The sequence below is a fragment of the Dermacentor andersoni genome, chromosome 6 (genome assembly GCF_023375885.2).
Source record: "Dermacentor andersoni chromosome 6, qqDerAnde1_hic_scaffold, whole genome shotgun sequence".
Lineage (NCBI taxonomy): Eukaryota > Metazoa > Arthropoda > Arachnida > Ixodida > Ixodidae > Dermacentor > Dermacentor andersoni.
Window position 1 is genome coordinate 333,801 of NC_092819.1, and position 21,230 is coordinate 355,030.

At 44.3% G+C, this 21,230-nt stretch overlaps 1 protein-coding gene across 10 annotated transcripts in view; it reads right to left on the bottom strand.

The window, feature by feature from the left end:
- The window catches only part of LOC126521198 (ankyrin repeat domain-containing protein 16-like), a 100,082-nt gene extending 79,187 nt beyond the window's left edge, over positions 1-20,895 (bottom strand). For 5 of the 10 annotated variants that reach the window (XR_008610285.2, XM_055065728.2, XM_050169813.3 and 2 more), the window contains exons 1-4: positions 20,544-20,892; positions 20,324-20,482; positions 19,651-19,773; positions 19,436-19,587 (exon numbers count right to left, since the gene is read on the bottom strand). Coding sequence is in view for 9 of the 10 variants with exons in the window: in XM_055065728.2 (XP_054921703.2) it covers positions 19,436-19,587; positions 19,651-19,773; positions 20,324-20,482; positions 20,544-20,752 (643 nt within the window). In the remaining variant the exon portion in view is untranslated. Of the gene's footprint in view, positions 1-19,435; positions 19,588-19,650; positions 19,774-20,323; positions 20,483-20,543 lie in introns of all 10 variants that reach the window. The other 5 variants (XM_050169816.3, XM_055065727.2, XM_055065722.2 and 2 more) reach the window with 5 other exon arrangements.
- Between the last annotated feature and the right edge of the window lie 335 nt (positions 20,896-21,230).

The window sequence follows — 21,230 nt, forward strand, 5'->3', positions numbered from 1 at the left end:
GCGTCGATGGTCCAACGTCACCAATGTTGTGAGAACAGGAAAGACCTAAGACACAATCTTCTTGCAAGGCTAACTCTTCAGACTCATTTTTATTTTCTTTTTAATGCAGAGCTCACGCCTCTTCTTTTGCCGGCACCGTGCACTCCGTGGCCAGACTTCGCCGCACCTCAATAGGTGCAGTTTACAGAATAGTGACACTGAGTAACAGAGCTGGAAACTTTATGCTTTTTCTTTTAGGTTTTGTAATTTTCAACAATTTAAAGAAAAAAAAACTTATGGCCTCAATACAGTCAGCTCTAGTTGGTAGATTTTTTTTTAATTGCGACAAACTTAATAAAATATAGGTAGTGCAGCGGATGCTGAGCAATAAAATTTCTCCAACCCTACATACTTAGATAGGTGCTCCAGAGGTAAAGCTTCCTCTTAAAGGGCCCCTCACCAGGTCTGGCCATTTTGAGCTGACAACCGCAGGGAATACATTGCATGATAACGATCACGTCTGCAAAGCATTACATCGCTGCGTGCCGCGCAAAGATCTGACATTTCAAACCGAACGGCGTCTTTCCTTCTTCTCGCGGCCGTCGCACTCCAAGCCGGAGGATGACGTACTCGCGTCCCTGCGCCTACATACTTGAGTCTGCAGTGTGATGTCACTCGTGGTGACACGTGACTTCGAGAATTATTCAAGGCACCATCTGTTATTTAGAGAAATGATAAAACAGACAAACGGAATGTTTGCAAGTTTTTTGCTTTACTTCGCACCGAAGCAAGAGAGATGTATTTCTGCTTCTTCTGCTTGTTCCCACGGTCGTGCGGTCACGTGAGCAGGTACCGAAACTATGCCATTTCCTACCGTGTTCCAGCGCATGATCACGCTCTGCGATCTGCTTGTTCTGCCTCAGTATTCGTGTAGTACTGAATTATACCCTACTCATGTTTTCTTGTGCACAGCATGCAAAATCGTGTGCTACGCGAGATGATAACAGCTCGCGCACAACGCCGCCAGCGGAAGTGCGCATCGCCGGAAAAAAAAAGCGAGAAAAAAAAAAAAGTTATGGCGAGGCTCGTGACGTGTGTGTCACGTGAGCATCAAGGTCCGGCATGGGAGAACGCAGGGAAGAAATTTCGCTTGCAGAAGCTAGACGAGGCGAGGAAGTTGTTACGAGGACACGTAACAACTTCCCGCATATAACCAAAATTTGCTATGGGACCTGGTGATGGGCCCTTTAAAGGCCAACTCCGGCAATTGTTTTTACCATGTCAAGCTAATGGCAGTACTATGCTCCTGAGACTCTCCTGTCACGCGTCTGATAGTACAATTTCTCTGCAAATTCTGAAATAATTTTAGATAAGCAAAACAGCATAAAGATGAAACTGAAACCTGGCCAAGCAATCAAGGGAATCCCTTCGTATGACAGGTGCACAAGGCCTGCCAGTTGTGCCAGCACTGATAAAACTTGCAAAGGAGCAGAGGCTGAGCAGATTTGTGACTGTGCCAGACCATTGGCACAATGTCCTTGGGTAACAATGCGAGCTGCACCAGCTCTTTGAAACTGTCAAACAGTGACAGCTGCGATTCCGATGAATTCAATAGTCATGAACTGCCTTTCACATACAACCTGCCACCATGGGCTAGCGCCCAGTGCAGCATATCGTGCTGCATCATGATGACCAAGGTAGCCTTAACCACCGATTTAATACGTGGTGTTTGCTATTTTACGTGTTTTACCCCTTTTCAATGAAGAGTATCACATACTCAGTATGGCATGTCTTGGAGCACTGCTTTCCGCATTCGTAGGTTGACTTATAGAGTGCCCAATTTCCCCGGGAGAGAAAGAGATGCAAATAAGAGAAAGGCAGGGAGGTTAACCAGAGTTAAAGTCTCCGGTTTGCTACCCTGCACTAGGGGAAGGGAAGGGGAAGTAAAGACGGAAGGAAGAGCAGGGAACAAAAGAAAGGCGTGAAAAAAAAGGGGAGGGGACGGTATGGGATCATAGTCTTTCTAATAGGCCACTGCCACGTAAAAAGGTCAACAAAGCCTTGACCGACTTTCGGTGCGACGACAGTTCATGTCAGCATTCCAAGACTGTCTATTCTGAAAGTGTCCTCTCATCAAGGCATGCCAACACGGCCGCTAGTGACAGCCGGTGCACACTGTATCGAGGACAGTGGCAAAGTACATGTTCTATAGTCTCCTCACAATCGCAGTGACTGCAAGCCGCACTCTTGTCCATACCGACTCGGAAGGCAAACGATCTTGTGAAAGGGACACCAAGCCACCGTCAGCAAAGTACTGCTGTCTCAAGTTGTGAGAGTCCAGATGGGGGTCGAAGTCAAAGGGATGGGTCCAGTCAGTGTAGACGTGTGTGCTTCAAGCTTGGTGTGTTCCATAAAGATCCTATGGCTTCATTTGCAAGCACACAAATTTTCACTCCTGCCTCTGTTCTTGCGAATGGATACGATGTCTCTATTGACGGTCAAAGCATACCTTATGTCAGGACGCACCGATTCTTAGGCGTAATCATTGATTGTGACCTCTGCTGGAATCCTCATGTGGCCTACCTAAAGAAGCGCCTGACGGATGTTTCTAATGTGTTCAAGCTTCTTGGAGGAAGAGCCTGGGTACATGCAATGATGTGACTATACAAGACGCTCTTTCTTGAGTATTTGCAATACAGCTTGCCTGTGCTGACCAACACCTGCAGAACTAATATCTGTACATTCAAAAGCATCCAGGTCCAGGCACTTAGAGCGTGTCTTGGATTGCCGTGCAGCTCGTCAACGGCTGAAACAAACGCGATTGCACACAATTTCCCAGCCAAGAACCGTATATTCATGGCAGCGCTCAGAGCACATGTAAGACATCTTGCTCGAGCCCCTGCCCATCATCAAGCCTCACTGCCAGAGGATCGACCACGTGCCTCCTTTTGTCAGACAGTCCTGCCCTATTGTGCATACCTTCCATCACATTATACAGCTCCAGCGAGAGTTCCGTTTCCCCCATGGTGCTTGGCTCAAGCAAAAGTTTGACTAATCGTACCAGGAATATGAACAAAAGCACAACTCTTGTCTCCAGCACTCAAGCAGCTTTCACTGCTCTTGCTGTACGAGACCTACAATGAGCGTCATCATCTATTACTGGCGCTTCAACCACGGTGAATGGGTCTGCAGGATCAGTGATCTTTCCTGCAAAAACCTCCACCGTAAAGATTTGACTATCTCACCAGACTACATCGACTGCCACAGAACTCGCTGCTATTCATCGTGCACTTCACGTAATTTCTGATGAACTGCCCAATAAATGGAGCGTGTTCAGTGACTCCAAGGCTGCTCTCCATTGTTTGGTTTCTGCCTTATGCCGCGGGTACCACGAACAACTAGTTCTAGAAATCAGACTGCTACTTCACCATCTCATTGAGCAAGGACACGACATCACGTTACAGTGGATTCCAAGCCACTGTGGCATAATGGGCAAAGAACATGCCGATGCAGCAGCATGATCTGCACATGAGGAGGGCTTGCAAGACTCCATACCTCGGAAGAACGCTGCTGACAGTCCAAAGCAATGACCCGTGCATTTGTTTACAAAAAACATGAAGCTAAAGCGACCACCTGTCATTTGCTTAAATTATAATGCAAGCCGCACATCGATGACATCAAATAATGTTAGAACATATCAAAATATGCTATTTTACATGTGTAAGCACTGTCACATCACTATGAATCACGCTGGTATAAGCGACCGGACACCTTCGAAAACAGGGATTGGGTGATGTAGTACGCACTTTATACTGCCTACTTATCATTCTTTGTAGTCTCATCACACACAATTTATGTGTTCTATAAAGTAGACATAAATGAAGACCTTTCAGCTATGATCATTCATTGAGAGAACAGGTAGTTTTCTCAGGGAAACACTGACGCCAATGCCAACACCATTGGCAGCTGAACAAGGTGGTTGTTTATGCTGCTGTATCGAAGGTATGAAAGGCTCTAACCCTACAGCTAGAATAGAACTGGCAGAACTTTCGAAGAGTTAATCAACAAGCGTAACACAGCTCACATAAGTATAATATGGATAGAATTGAACATGCTCTCAGGAACGGAGGAAGCCTAAAAGCAGTGAAGAAGAAACTAGGAATTGGCAAGAATCAAATGTATGCGTTAAGAGACAAAGCCGGCAATATCATTACTAATATGGATGAGATAGTTCAAGTGGCTGAGGAGTTCTATAGAGAGTTATACAGTACCAGTGGCCCCCACGACGATAATGAAAGAGAGAATAGTCTAGAGGAATTCGAAATCCCACAGGTAATGCCGGAAGAAGTAAAGAAAGCCTTGGGAGCTATGCAAAGGGGGAAGGCAGCTGGGGAGGATCAGGTAACAGCATATTTGTTGAAGGATGGTGGGCAGATTCTTCCAGAGAAACTGGCCACCCTGTATACGCAATGCCTCATGACCTCGAGCGTACCGGAATCTCGGAAGAACGCTACCATAATCCTAATCCATAAGAAAGGGGACGCCAAGGACTTGAAAAATTGGACTGATTAGCTTACTGTCAGTTGCCTACAAACTATTTACTAAGGTAATCGCAAATAGAATCAGGAACACCTTAGACTTCTGTCAACCAAAGGACCAGGCAGGATTCCGTAAAGGCTACTCAACAATAGACCATATTCACACTATCAGTCAGGTGATAGAGAAATGTGTGCAATCTAACCAACCCTTATATATAGCTTTCATTGATTACGAGAAAGCGTTTGATTCTGTCGAAAGCTCAGCAGTCATGAAGGCATTACGGAATCAGGGTGTAGAGGAGCTGTATGTAAAAATACTGAAAGATATCTATAGCGGCTCCACAGCCACCGTAGTCCTCCATAAATAAAGCAACAAAATCCCAATAAAGCAAGGCGTCAGGCAGGGAGATACGATCTCTCCAATTCTATTCACAGCGTGTTTACAGGAGGTATTCAGAGACCTGGATTGGGAAGAATTGGGGATAAAAATTAATGGAGAATATCGTAGTAACTTGCGATTCGCTGATATTGCCTTGCTTAGTAACTCAGGGGACCAATTGCAATGCATGCTCACTGACCTGGAGAGGCAAAGCAGAAGAGTGGGTCTAAAAATTAATCTGCAGAAAACTAAAGTAATGTTTAACAGTCTCGGAAGAGAACAGCAATTTACAATAGCTAGAGAGGCACTGGAAGTGGTAAGGGAATACATCTACTTAGGGCAGGTAGTGACGGCGGATCCGGATCATGAGACGGAAATAATCAGAAGAATAAGAATGGGCTGGGGTGCGTTTGACAGGCATTCTCAGATCATGAACAGCAGGTTGCCATTATCCCTCAAGGGAAAAGTGTATAATAGCTGTGTCTTACCAGTACTCACCTATGGGGCAGAAACCTGGAGGCTTACGAAAAGGGTTCTGCTTAAATTGAAGACGACGCAACGAGCTATCGAAAGAAGAATGATGGGTGTAACATTAAGGGATAAGAGCAGATTGGGTGAGGGAACAAACGCGAGTTAATGACATCTTAGTTGAAATGGGCATGGGCAGGACATGTAATAAGGAGGGAAGATAACCGATGGTCATTAAGGGTTGCAGACTGGGTTCCAAGTGAAGGGAAGCGTAGCAGGGGGCAGAAGAAAGTTAGGTGGGCGGATGAGATTAAGAAGTTTGCAGGGGCAACATGGCCACAATTAGTACATGACCGGGGTTGTTGGAGAAGTATGGGAGAGGCCTTTGCCCTGCAGTGGGCGTAACCAGGCTGATGATGATGATGATGATTGAAGGGGAAACCGCTTGTTGCCCATTTGGTATAAGATGCACCCAGTACATCTCGGAAGTCGGAAATAATGAGTCGGCATAAGTACACCCATGTATGTAATCACATTTAATTAGTGTGAATTAGTGTAATTAGTTTCTGGCCTTCCGCTTGCTTCTCGAGTGCAGAAAGCCCCGCAGGTCCGGCACAGCAGCAGCGCGGGGCAGCAGTTCCCCGCAAAAATTTCACGCGGGCTCCGGCGCTTTGGACACTCTTCCAGTATTCCAGGCAAGGAGGCTTCTGTACTTGCTGACAACATTGTGTGGCAACAAAGGGAAAGCTACGGAGGCAAAGCGCGCACAAGTGAGAGCGCGCACAAGTGAGAGCGCTTCTGAAAAAAAGTCCTGTGTTTTCATCCACGTTAGATTAAGCTGGGGAAGAGAAAACATAAACACCTTATTAGCAACAGTTAAATAAGATAAAACATACCACTGAATCTAAAAGTTTACTTATTTTGTGGTTTTTCCCTTCCACGTCTGGGCAACCGTGAAACTATCGCACGTGAAGCTGCGTCGATTCAGTGTCTGTTCCGAGCAGCCAAAAGTGCTGTCACAAATGCTGGCGGACTACTTGGTGCCTTGACACATGTGCAGCAGCCACACGCTCGTAGCTTTCCCTTCATTGCCACAGAAGGCTGCCCGCGAGTTTAGGCCACTCTAACCATACAGTTTCATACAATAATTAGTAGAGGGAACTCTGGAGCTAGTGTTTAGGGGGGCTGGAGTGGAAGCGGTTGTACCAGCATGAGAATTATGGGAAGTACATGGATTTGCCTAACCTTCGTCATTCTGGTTTCAAACGGCTTTGTGACTTTGTTAGCTCGTCATTTTCAACAATGTAGTGCGGAATAAATAATAAAATGAACATTATTAAAATTGACCGATGGCACGATTCGAACACAGGACCTCTAAGCACAGAAGCCTGATACTGAAACCATTAAGCAACGGATGCTTTCTTTTTTTTTTATTTCCAGCTTGGCTGGAAGCCTCAAAGGAGTTTGTGATCACAGGTCACACTTGTTTTATATGTGTTAAGGTATCCAGCATTGACACCACATCTTCATCACAGTCGATCGTTTTGTACACGTTACATACTTTCACAACCATTCCCACGATATATTAATACACAGATCTACCTTTAACATCACAGTGTCTATATGCTAGCAGACTGCGCCAGACTGCGTGCAGCCCGAGTAAAAACATAACGTCCATCCGTTCAAAATCGCGTTCAGCAGGCAAAAAACGAATACCATGATGATTGAGGGTAGGTCTATCTTCAAAGTTCTCTGTAATATAACCCAAAAGAATACGGCATCATTACAATCAATGAAAACATGTTCGATCGTTTCAGCTTTGTTGCACAGAAAGCATTTGCTTCCCCATGGCACATAAACCCCCCTTTCCTCTAAACATGTTTTAACAGGCAAGGTTCCCGTGTGAAGCTTGAAGAAAAATGTTTTAACGTTTGCTGGTATCCAGATATTTTAAACCCTTTTAAGTATGTCTTACCCAGGTCCTTGAAACATTAACCGATACAATGGTACAGGGAACACACTCTCAATAAAATCCTTTATAAGACACTTCTTTTTTTATATTGGAGATGTACTCAGGATTAATCCACGTATGCATGCGTCAACAGATATGTGAAACACGCTTATGAATTTATTGCGAGTGTGCCAGTGCCTTGAGATGCTTGGCGCGTTTCGATTTGGGCATCTCGACAAGCTCAATCGTTGCAATTAGTGCTCCTTGAGCATGTTTGCAGCGTCTTCTGCACTTCGAAGAATATAGATTGCTCTGAAATTTAAGACAATGAAGGCATGTAAAGCGTAGGAAACAAAGTTACAAGAATGTCTGAAACAACAAGCACGAAGATCAGACAAATCCATGTCATGTCATCGATTCCATGGTGGGTCCACGACTGCAGCGCCAGAGTTCCCTCTAGCATATTGTAGGAAACTCTATGACTCTAACGATGCTCGTGTCCCAGACCGCCGCGTGAATCTCTGCATAGCTCCCATTGGTCGAGTTAATGCAGGTGCTCTTTCCGGCGCTAGCGCCAAGGCGCCCTTCAGTTATGGCCCTTACGGGCAGGCGATACTTTATGAAAGTGGTGGCGCACATGATTGTTTACATCTTCATGGCAACAGGAACAGCAGCCGCGCAACACCTCCTCTCCAAAGTAGCTTTTTAAAAAAATTATTATACCGATCTGTCCGGCTCGCTACCCGCTCCGCCCCCCACTCATGCTGCATGCACAGTTCTTTTCTTTTTTTCTTTTGCCTGTGCCTGCGGCGCATTCTTTTTTATGTGCGTGCACTACGCTGTGAAATAGATTTTTTTTTTCGTTCGAATACACACCGAACGGCTGGCACACCAAGCGCGAGTACACAAATAGCGGCAATGCGTCCTTCCAAGCATAAGGACGCATTGGAATTGTTTGTTCTAGACTCCAGTGCTGTGAAGACAGGACCCCATACAGGATATAAAGAGAGAGAGCGCTGCTCTGCAGATAAGAACTCTGCTTCTAACTTTTGTAGTTGCTGGCATACACTACGGTGCTCTGTTGCTCGATGCTCAGTTGTTTGTAGCGATGTATTAAACCAGTTTGTTTTACGTCGTCTCATCTACCTGCCGTTCCCTCCTCGATGATCAACGAGGGGCAAGCTTCAAGCGAACGCTGTTGAAGTTAGCGGCCGCTCGAAGTCATGAAGTTATTTAGACATAAAGCGTTAGTAACGGAAGGACTAAGTTCATTCCATTCCCTATTCGTTTTAAGGAAATATGAATATTTAAAGCAATTTGAGTTAAAAATGTATTCATTAGGTGTTCTAGAATGCTTGTGGCATGTTGACCAAGAACGATTAAAAGAACTTCGAATGGATGTGTCAATGGTCTTATCATCATGAATAAATTGAAACAACTTTAGTTGCACTAATTTTGCCCTACTTTGCCGTGGTAATAAACCAGTTTTTAAAAAAAAATTCATTCAATGAATCTATTAACTTGTATTTATTATAAATGAACCTTATTGCCTTTCTCTGCACCCCCTATTATGAGTTCTTTTCTGTACGTAAGTCAAACAATACTGGCGTACTCCAGCACTGGTCGAACAAGCATGTTATAGGCCAGCAGATTTGTATCTGCGGACGCGAGACGAAGGTGTCTTCTCAGAAAGATGAGTCGCTTTAGTGCTCAGCATGTACATTAATTGCCACTAGAGGTTATGCTGTTAACATGGATTTCCCATCGCATAGTGCGTGTTAAAATGACACCTAAATATTTACCCTGAAATAAACAAGTGAGAGGTGTTTCATTAATAATGTAAGTAAAATCAGATATCTGTTTCTTTCTGTTTACTGTTAGTGTTATTGATGTTTCACTCCTGACACCAAGAAAAGGTAGAATTTCGTATATAGTGATCATCATTGCAATCAATTTCGCAGTATGAAAACTATCATCAGGGAATAGAAGGATGTTACCATGTAATCGGGAAGGCAAATCGTTTATGTATACTAAAAAATAAAACTGGGCCCAAAACACTGCCTTGGTGCACTACAAATGTAACAGATGATAAATTGGAAGCTTTGTTATGAATATACACGATCTGTGAGCGGCACACTCACTCATGAGTGCACTCACTCACATTTACTAGCACTCATCTCAAAGGCATGAGTGCGAGTGAGTGCCAGTGACTGTGAGTGGAGATGAGTGCGAGTGTGAGTGAGTGCCAATGAGTGTGAGTGGTCGTGAGTGCCACTGAGCGTGAGCGGAGGTGAGCGCGAGTGGAGATGCGTGCGAGTGCGAGTGAGTGCCAGCGAATGTGAATGGACATGAGTGCCAGCAAGCGTGAGCAGAGGTGAGTGCAAGCAAGGGCGAGCGAGTGAGTGGAGATGAGTGCAGGTGCCAGTAAGTGTGAGTATACGTGAGTGCGAGTGCGAGCCAGCGAGTGTGAGTGGAGGTGAGTGCGAGTGTGAGTGTGTGCCAGTGAGTGTGAGCGTAGGTGAGTGCGGGGCCTGGAAAAATTATGGTGAGTGAGTGTGAGAGAGTATTCTCCCACACTGCCGACCTATGGGCAATGGTGAATTGCATTGCATTTCCCACATGTCGCATACATGTAATCTCTGGTAATGTGCTAGAAAGTGAATTAATGCAGCTTTGACGTTTCTCTGCACTGCAAATAATAGCTGTGATGTTGAGAGGGCCTTTACACAACCATGTTACATTTAAGAAAAGGTGGCTGATTTGTCTAGCTTTAATTTATTTGATTTTGTTGGAAGAGCATATAAAGGGAACCAGTAAAACATGATAACAGACATCAACAAGAGGCCCAACAAGTATAGGATTGACAAAGGAATGTGCCAAACACACAGGACAATGCACATAAACAAGGGTTTTTTGATAAGGAAAAACATCACACCTCCTGCAAAGCATTCCCAGCCGTGTGCAATAGTTTTCATATTACTTTTCTTTGTTAAAAAGTGCTGAGAACAAAGCAAAGAAGAGATAGCAAAATCCTTCTCTATATTTGCAGTTCTTGTTAATGTGGTTTCTTTTAAATATATTAACAATGCCTGACGAGGACTTGCAGAGAAGAGTTTGTCACATTATTTGCCAGCAGCTGTCTCTGTCAATACCTGTTCCTGTGAGTGATTTCACTTGTTGAAATACGATGGCTGCATTCAAAAGACCATTGCTTGTGTTAATCATTTGTAAAAGTCACTCGAAAAATCTTGAACTTTAGGCTGTGAGACAATAAAGCCGTCGATTTCTTTTCGGTTTTCATTTTTTAAAAGTAACACCCAATTTTTACCCCCACCCCCCTCGAATTTTGAAAAATATAGAACCCGAAAATGGAGGACCTTATGTATAACCCTCAACCCACCTTTACTGTTATATATTTTCAAATTCTTGTTGCGAGTATATGCACAAAAATATGGTGCTGCCTTACCTGCCAAGTTACTACAATTTGCGCTACCGTCCAAAATCTGTATTACTGGAAATGCGGTGCTGCTGCTGCCATATGAAATATTAACTGAATCTATCAACCTCACATATAAGTGAGAGGTTGACTTCGAGGCTAAGGATTCTGTGAAAAATATCTCGCCTTATATTCACAAAAATACATTATCTCACTTTGTGTCACCCTGGCCCCATAACTTATTTGCAGAGGTGGATTTCAACATACCTCCTAGTGCCTAATTTTAAGAAATTTGTGAAGCTTAATTGTGATCACTCCAAATATATCCATAAATATATCTGCCAGGATAGTGACAAATAGCCAGGCAGCCACGTCAAACATAGGAAAGTAGGAGAAGAAACCTTCACTTTAAAAATGTTATATATGTACATATATATAGTCACCTACTTTATGTCCCTTTTTCGCTTATGTCTTCCTTTTTTTTATGTTTATTTTATTGTAACCTTCTGTTCCCCTATCTTTACCTTAGCCTGTTTCTTTCTCACAATCGCAGAACGGTTTAAGTGTCCACTGGGAAGTGAGACAGTTGTGATGCCCATGGTCCTTCATTACCTTCCTCCTTTGTCTTTAATAAACTGCTACTACTTCTAGCAGCATTGCCTTTCTGTACAATAACAAGGACAACACCCTGGCATGCAGTTGGAATGCTCCACCATCTACAGTTAGAACTCAATCTAACGAAACCCGATTTTACTAAGTTCCCGATCTAATGAAGGAATTTACATTCCCCGGCAGGTACCCATAGGGTTCAATGTTACCATCAACCCGAATTAACAAAACAAACTTGGCCGAACTCAATTTAACAATGTTTTTCGTGAAATAAATGAGAAAGAACGCGGTGATTTCTTTCCAATTTTGACACGTACGTGTTCTTCGAGAGAGAGAGAGAGAGAGAGAGAGAGTAAATTTTACAGCAAAGAGCACACGAACACAGGTAGCTCTTCCGCTCTGCAGTGGGTGGTCCCCTCAGTCCAGAAGTCCAGCAGCCTTAGCTGCCCTTCTCGCTCGATTGACTAGGTTGAGCTGGTCCATCGAGTCTGAGCAGGACAACGTTGCCTCCCCTTGCTGTGTGGTGGGGTGTGTTATGGGTGTTAGCTGCGGTGCGCTTGCGCAAGCCCATACCATGTAGCAAAACATTGCGCATTGATTGCAGTGTGGGCATTTATAGGAATACAATGCAGGGTGTATGGCGTGGTAGAGACTCAAGAGAGGATATGTGTTTGTTTGGAGTTTTTGTCATATTACGGTTTCCTCTCACGTCAGAGCATTATGAGGTGATGGTAGTGTTCTTCATGAAAGGTGATAGTGTTGTAGGATGTGCGTGCAGGTTAATGGTATGGGCTCGGGGTGGAACTGCTGGGCGTGACCCTCTTGTGGCTCCCAGTGTACATGCGCTCAGGCGTAGGCGTGTGCCTGCTGATTACCGCGTAAGGATTCATGCCCCGGAGTCCACATGACTTGCATGTATGGCGGGAACTGGTGCACCCCAATCAGAATGCGATGTGTGGCCCTGGAAAAATTTCGGCGTGCCGTCTGAGAACTATGACGTACTCCCAGTGCAGTCTCATCATGATGGCTAACGCTATCGCTAGTTCCTCTGCCTCTGCAGCGCTCGCTCTGGAAACTGATGATGCCTTTATTTTGGTCCCGTGATTGTCGACTACGCTGGTGACAAATGCAGTGCTTCTTGTGGTGCTGGCCGCGTCTACATATAAGACATTGGGGTGGTTCTCATACTTCCTCGCGAGCGCCTGCGCTCGGGCATGTTGCTGTCCGATGTGGAAGGTCGGGTGCATGTTTCTGGGTGTGAGACATGCATAGTTTCCTGTATACGTATTGGGATTTTTGTCGGTGCGCCGGTCTTCCGTACAGAATATCCAAGACATTTCAAGACGCAGTGTCCCCTTGTTGTGCACTGTAGCCTTTCCTTCTGTTTTACCAGGTGGGCCTCTATAATTTCCTGTCCGTTCTGGGTGGGAGTCCGAGCGCTTGCTTATACGCCTTGCGTATCAGCCGGTCGAGTACCTTCACTTCCATATTGCCGAAATTTAAATTCTTCTTCGAGCGTGTGCTCTAAAGCTACCACATTATAACATCTAGGTGTCATGGTCACATCTCTAGCTTTATTTTGACGAGGCTGCACACCACGTCAACGCACAGAACAGCCAACTCAACACCACCTCAGTAGGGACAGCAGAGGTTACTTTCGTTATTTCATGGTTTATGCAACAAATGGCGACATTAGTGGCTAATACAATGCCGCAGTAGCCTTCGTGTGTCACTACGTTTACAATTTTAGATTTCGGAGGACCAAAAGTTCCTCTCGATTTAACAAAATAGTTTGAGCGTGGTTATCACTTCGTTAAATCTGAACTGTAGTAAGTTCAGCATGAAACTATGACACTGTCATGGCACTAGGGATGCATAGTCAGCTGAAACAGGCACCCCTTGTGCACATGTGCAGCCTAGACAGTGGCTATGTGCAGGCGGTGAGGTTGCTATCCAGGCCTACTGCAACTGGAAAAACTATGTTGGAGTCACCACAGTGAGACACAGCAAGCCCTACTAGCAGGGGTTGCCTTGATTGTCATCACTTATGAAGCTATGTGCCAAGAACCCTGCCACGTTTTATATGCTGAATGACAGTTACTAAAAATGTAATCCTTCATTTCAATGTTCACAATGCACATATGCTAAAGGAATAAGAAGCATAGGGACTTCACTCTCTGTCTGTCCATCACTTTCTTAGTGTGTGTGCAATATGAACGTCATAAAAATTCAATGTTAACAACTTACTTAAGCTTGGATGCTTGCACACTGCAGTAATCTCTCTTTGCGTGCTGGATACTAAAATATCTAAAATTGTTATAATTAATATTGACATACATTGTTTAACCGGTACTTAACCGGTACTTTGGCAGTGGCGACGGCGAGGAAAGCACGTCGGTTAACTTCTGCTGTGTTTCAGAGGCACTGACTTCGAAAACTTCGATCTCCTGTGGCGCCCCGACCCAAGACTTTGCCTACAATCGCCTGGACTGAACTTCAAATTTCCCACGCACATTCTACCTGTCTGCCTGGAAGTAGCTGCGTCGTTTTGCGGCGCAGATTATCAGCGAACAGCAGCGGCACCACGACAGAAAGAGACTTTGCACAGGGGCGCGATTTTGGCAGAGCACTTTGGCAGTGGCGACGGCGAGGAAAGCACGTCGGTTAACTTCTGCTGTGTTTTACAGGTTGGTTAAACTTCTCGTTCTTTTTTTTTTTAGACTTTTCATTCGCTGCGCTGCTGCCAAGCGATTTGTTTTGGTGACGAATGACTTAGGGGCTCAAACTTGACTAAGTGCTGCAGTTGCAGAGCTGAAATTGAAGATGTCGCGAGTGCTATTGTGTGCAGTGAGTGCGAGTTCTGTTTTCTTGCTTCAGTATGCTCGGGCATAAGTGAACAGGAGTATGTTGAAAAGAAAAAGTTGGGTAAAAGAAGAGCATGGAAGTGTGAGGCCTGCAGGCCGGGAGTATCGAAGAGTACCACACGGCCCGCTGATCAAATCGGAGATGCTCAACTTAAGATTACGATCATGGACATAGACAAGAAATTAACTTCTCTACTTGCTTTGAATGAAAAGGTAGAGGGAATAGATAGGTCAATTCAGTTGCTGTCGGATAACTTTGATAAAATTCAGGAACGTTTGAGCGGGCAAGACAGGGAAATAAAGAACATAAAATGAAAGATCAACAAACTTGAGAAGGAGGATACGGCTAAGGGTCTCGCCCCGCTTCAGATTGATTTTGATGACCTCGAGTGGCGCAGCCAACGTCTGAATGTTGAAATACATGGAATTCCTGAGACTGCAGGTGAAAATCTTTTAAATAAGGTAAATGATCTTGCGAAAACCATGAATTTGATGGAACTTGCTCCGACTGATATTTACACTATTCACAGGATGGCATCAAGACCAGGTAGAGAGCATGAAGTGATCCTTCGCTTTGTCCACCAGGACCGTCGAGATACGTGGCTTGAAAAAAGAAAATCCTTGAGGCAGAAACAAGATCATGTTCACATAACTGAGAATATGACCAAGCGTTCGCGGGCTCTCTTAGTAGCAGCGAAAACCTGGGCTAGGAGAGTTGGCTATGACTTTGCATGGCATTCAAATGGGAAGGTCTTGGTGCGTAGAAAGAGTGGAGAACGTGCGCAGGTCATCAGGTGTGAGGATGACTTGTCAGCGTTGAGCAATTTGTTTTTGAACTGTTCCTTAGTTTTTTATTTTACTGCTCTGTAAAATGGATGACGTCAGATATATCACCCTTCGTGAGTTAGTGAAGCGGTTTGAAAGTGTACAAAGAGGATTTCTTCGATGCCTCCATTTAGATGTACTATCGGCCAAAAAAGTAAACGGACCACGGCTTAGGTGGCCGGAGCGGCTGCGGGGCCACACCGGGGCGCTGCTGTCTCGCTCCGCGCACTGACGGCGAGAGTGCCCCGGGTGACGCCAGACTTCGCCCTCACTCTCACACGGTGCCTTGTCACGCTTGATAAAATTTCTAGTGCGCCGTTCGGTTGCTCTACTGCTGGCAGTCGCGACGAAGGAAACCGTGCATCGCGGTAGTCCAGCACATGGCGCTGTCGCACAGGGGCGGACGGCAGCCGGACTACAAACCGCGGCACTGAGAAGGAACGGAGACCCGTTCTAATTTTGTTTTGTTTATATTCACCGTATCTTTTATATTAGTGCATGTCGCCGGCCTCCACCGCTGCTCGATTTTAGGCAACATTGCGCAAGTAGCCGCAACGGCGGCTACCGTGACGCGCGCTCTTTCACGCCGGCGCGATAGTCGCAGGCGGCAAGGTTTACTGCGGGCACGGCTTATATGTCGAGATCACTTTTCCGTCATTGTCTCCAGTAGTACGTTTAATATTAACATCAGTGATGCCTCTGAAAACTGCTTTAATTAGATACTACAATGCGTAGGCCGTAATGAAACTTTACAGAAGCACGGCCAGGAAGAGATAATTGGGAAGACGAATAGAAATAACTATAGTCAGTCATGAAAGTTTATTCATGGAAACATTCCGTGGCTTGAAGGGGTCCTCAGTGCGATGAAAAGTTGCCGTCGACCATGATGACTTGGCTTACTCGCCTTGGCATCGAGAGCGCCGCCGCTATAGCTTCGGAGGTCCACGCAGCGCTTCCAACTCTCTAAGTTGTCGCGATGACGTGAAAGAGCGCGCGTCACCGTAGCCGCCGTTGCGGCTACTTGCGCAATGTTGCCTAAAATCGAGCAGCGGTGGAGGCCGGCGACATGCACTAATATAAAAGATACGGTGAATATAAACAAAACAACAATCAGAACGGGTCTCCGTTCCTTCTCAGTGCCGCATTTTGTTGTCCGGCTGCCGTCCGCCCCTGTGCGACAGCGCCATGTGCTGGACTACCGGCGATGCACGGTTTCCTTCGTCGCGACTGCCAGCAGTAGAGCAACCGAACGGCGCACTAGAAATTTATCAAGCGTGACAAGGCACTGCGTGAGAGTGAGGGCGAAGTCTGGCGTCACCCGGGGCACTCTCGCCGTCAGCGCGCGGAGCGAGACAGCAGCGCCCCGGTGTGGCCCCGCAGCCGCTCCGGCCACCTAAGCCGTGGTCCGTTTTCTTTCTTGGCCGATAGTACAATCAATGGGAAACAAAGTAAATGAACTCGAGTGTGTGTTTAACCAAATGAAAGGTTGTTTTGATATAGTTATGCTAACAGAAACCTGGCAATCGGATATTTCATAAGAATTTGAACTACCTAATATGAAAACATTCTCTGTTTTTAGGTAAAGTCGTCGATGGGGTGGTGTCACTATGTTACTTGATAATTCTTTACCAGCCGTATTGCTCGAAAATTTTACTTTAGTTACAGCTCATTACGAGATGTTGTGGGTTCACTTTCAAGATGTCATAGTTGCTGTATGTTACCGGCCACCTGATGGTAACTTGTCTGATTTTTTTGCATTTTTAGATGTTTTCTTAACATTTGTAAATCAACACCAATACACCGTTATATTGGGTGGTGATTTCAATACTGACATGGGGCATGACGGCACGAAAAAGCGCGACTTTGAAACTACTATTGCATGCAATGGTTGCGAAAACATTATAAATAGATCCACTAGAATTACTCTGTCTTCGGAGACCACCACAGACTTACTTATCACAAACTGTGATCTGTCGTGGGTGAGCTGTGCTGTCCTTACATATCCTATTAGTGATCACATGCCAATATGTTGTTCTGTAAAAACAGGTGCACCTACGTTAATTCAGAGTGACATTACTTATAGTTATCAACATGTCGCCAGCTGCTTTAGATGCCTTCCGTTCAGAGATTGGCACTTTGCATTGGGACAAAGTTTCTAACTCAAATGATGCGAATACAGCCTATGACGCTTTTGTAGAATCCTTTATTTGTATAAACAAAAAACACTTCCCTTATATACAACGGAATAAAAGTAAAGGTTGTCATAAACCTTGGATGACGCACGAACTCCTACGTAAAATTGACAAAAAAGACAGATTATTCTGGAAATTCATGTGTACGCGCGCCGAGGCAGACCTAATTGCTTTCAAGCAGTTCCGAAAGGCCTTAGGTAAAGAAATGAAGAAATCAAAGGGGCTGTATTACATACAAGCATCTATTTTGTGCTCAAAACGAGCAGATGTTTTATGGACTAAAATAAACTCTTTGATTGGCCGAAATCCGAGAACAAATTAAGGAGGTGCTCCATGATGGAAACTTGGTCAGCGGAGAGGATATGGCCAATGTTCTTAATGATTACTTCGTTTACACAGACTTTAACGACAGATCACCCGCTGCTTGCCAAACTCCGAGTTCAGAAAGTTCAGAAACTACAAACACGTTTTTCTTAGCAGGTACTATTGAACTACAAGTCCGCACAGTATTCCTTGGCTTAAGAAACAGACGCAGCTATGACGCAGATGCCATGCAAATAAAACCAGTGAAATATGTTATTGATCAGATTAGTCGAGCACTAAAGCACATATTTAATATCTGTATTTCGACAGGGGTTTTTTCTTCAGAAATGCAAACGGCACGCGTAATAGCTCTCTACAAAAAGGGGAACAAGCATAACGTAGCCAATTATCGACCGATATCTATTCTCCCGGTATTTTCTAAAGGTTTCGAAAAAATTATATTTAGTCGCTTATCCTGTCTTTGCACCAAATATGTCCTGACAAAATCGCAATATGGCTTCCAAAAACATAAGTCTACAGAACTCGCCCTACTGGATCAAAAAGAATACATCTTACAACAGTTTGAACAAAAAAATAATGTAGTCGGAATTTTTGTGGATTTCACACAAGCATTTGACTACATTCACCATGGTATTTTATTTGAAAAATTAAACCATTATGGTATTCATGGGCTCCCACTCGTGTTACTCAAAAGCTATCTGGTGCATAGATGTCAATTTGTTTCTATAAATGATTTCGCATCAGATAAGAAGAAGACAATTTCACATGTACCACAGGGGAGCATTCTTGGTCCTTTATTGTTCACTTTATATATTAATGACATAGTCCATATCTCCCCAGAAGTTTATTATCTATGCAGATGATATATTATGCAGATAATAGATGATGATATAGATGAATATATTTGTCACCTCAGCATCAGATCTTATTCTTTCTAGTAAAGCTAATGATGTCTTACAGAAGTTAGACAACTAGACAAGTAACAATAAGTTAAAAATAAATGCAACTAAAACAAAAGCTGTAGTTTTTCATTCGAAAGGTCAACAAGTGACCTTCCAGAATAACCTTGTATTTAGAGGCTCAGATATAGAAATAGTGAAGTCAGTGAAAGTACTTGGGGTACATTCCTCCAGTTCTTAGCAGTGGGATGACCACGTCAATAATATTCAAATAAATGTAAGTCAGATAACTGGAATATTAAGCCATATCCGGTACCTTATCCCCAACTCAATGAAACAAGAAATACAGAAATGTGGAACGTTCCTTACTTTCGTACTAATTATGGCTTTCAGATGCTTCAATGTACTCTTCCGCGAATTCTAAATAATTACACTAGCAAAGGTATAGATGTGTCTCATTTAAGTGTCACAGAATTAGCGGATCTTTTTGTTGTATAAACTATGTAGCAATTTATTTAAATGCAGAAGATTGCAGCAGTTTTCTTCGTTGTATAAGCTGTGTATAAACTATGTTTTCAGTCTTCCTTTATGTCTTGATCTTTACGTAAAACAATGTGTCACTTAAAAAAAAAAGAAATATTGCTGTGATATTGTGACGTCCTTCAGCTGCTGCCATTGTTCACAAAGGGGACGGAGGATCCCTCAAGCCGTCATTTGAATGGCTTTTCCCTCCGCCTCCTGTTACACTGTACTGTGACGATGCAAATAAATAAATAAATAAATAAATAAATAAATAAATCACTACCACACAGGCAGCAAACTCTCAAGCAGACTAAGTGAAACATTTTGCTATGACCACTTGGCCAACCTGAAAAGCACTCGCATCTCCCACTAGTCATCCCCAGCTGGCATCCGTCTCTCATTTAAAGCCATCACGCTCAGTGGATCTCAAATACATAATGCATGCTCACATTTGACTTGGCACTCCTGTTTAACCTTACAGCGTGTTCTGCACAGACACATACCAGCTGTGTGAAGTGGCGTTCTTTTGTTTTTGCTGCTAGTGTTCCATGCATCTGGAAACATGTCCAAGAGGCAGGACATTATATGTACATGGCCTTCCCTGCAAAAAGAAGAGGGTCACATCAGAGCTGCCAAGTGAATAAAGCTGTGGCTAAAATGTCACCTGCATGAGATGTGAAATGGCGTCCAACCGTCCTTATTTCGAAGGTTTGTATTGGCACCCCTTGCAACTAGTGTTTGAACCACTTCCAAGTGATTCTTTGTACATGCCAACATAAGTGGCGTCCTGCAGGCAAATAAAAATAAGGTACTGTTTTCCGAGGGCATTTCCACACACACACACACACACACACACACACACACACACACACACACACACACACACACACACACACACACACACACACACACACACACACACACACACACACACACACACACACACACACACACACACACACACACACACACACACACACACACACACACACACACACACACACACACACACACACACACACACACACACTATATATATATATATATATATATATATATATATATATATATATATATATATATATATAGTCTGCGGCATTATTTAACATTACATTTATTCCGAGTACAGTGGCGGAGCGAAAATGATATAAGTTGCAACAGTAAAAACTTTAGAATTTACAGTGCCGTATCGTTTGACAACGAAAAGCGCGTATGAGGTAATTTACGGTGTAGTCATTGAGTAAATAGTGGTTAACTGGAACAATAAAGTCTAAACGAGACAGAGCGATGTGGTGGCATGGACACCACAGAACTTCTCGTTCAGAACCATATCTCACCAGTCAGCCCTCTTTAGAGGATCTATCTGGCATCCTTGATGAATAAGAAACTGCACTACATCAAGTCGAGATGACTGAGCAGCTTCGTGTAACGGCCTTTTGCCGTCGTGGTTTTGGCTTTCAAGGAGCGTCAGGCAATTGACTTCCTTGAAGATGAATCTGCAACAGAAGGAATTTGTTTTCTAGTCGTACCTCGCAACCCCGGCCGGCCCTGCCTTACCGAAGTACTTTCAGGGATCCGCATCGAGATGCAACGTGAGCCAACGTGTCGCCACACTTCTCGTAGGTGATTTTTTGCAAGTACTGCGCAATCTGTTCGACACTGTCCCCGCATTCTTTGCTGAGAATGAGCCTCATATCACTTATGCTATCACGCTGTGCATGCTCCATAAGCCTTTGTTTTGTTTGATCTGTGCTGCAGTACAGCATATCGAATACGACAGCGGGTGTAATATCATGGAATATGCACAGCACGCCCAAACCTAGAAGGCCCAACCGCCCAACACCTACCGACACCTATACCACAGAACACCTACACAAACTTCCACAGTGCTACGGAAAATACGAAATAAGCATAGCGGTGGCGTCGTGAACTAAAGTATGGGACCACAGGTGGCGCTGTGCAACAGGCGCTGATATTAAGCGCTGATATTAGGGGTTTCGGGAATGGTGCCAGGCCCCGCACACTCTCAAGTTCAACAAATGGCCACAGAGGGCAAAAAAATCGACCGCGCGCTGCTGCTAACAAAACCAGCATAGTAATATCACTTCGGGATGCTTACGTTAGTTTGAACATTTTCCGCTGGAGGCGCCGTAATATGCGCAATTTTTTTTTGCAAACTTTCTCCTACAATTACCGAAGCACGTTTATTACATAAAAAAGAGGGCGAAATTATCATTGCTAATT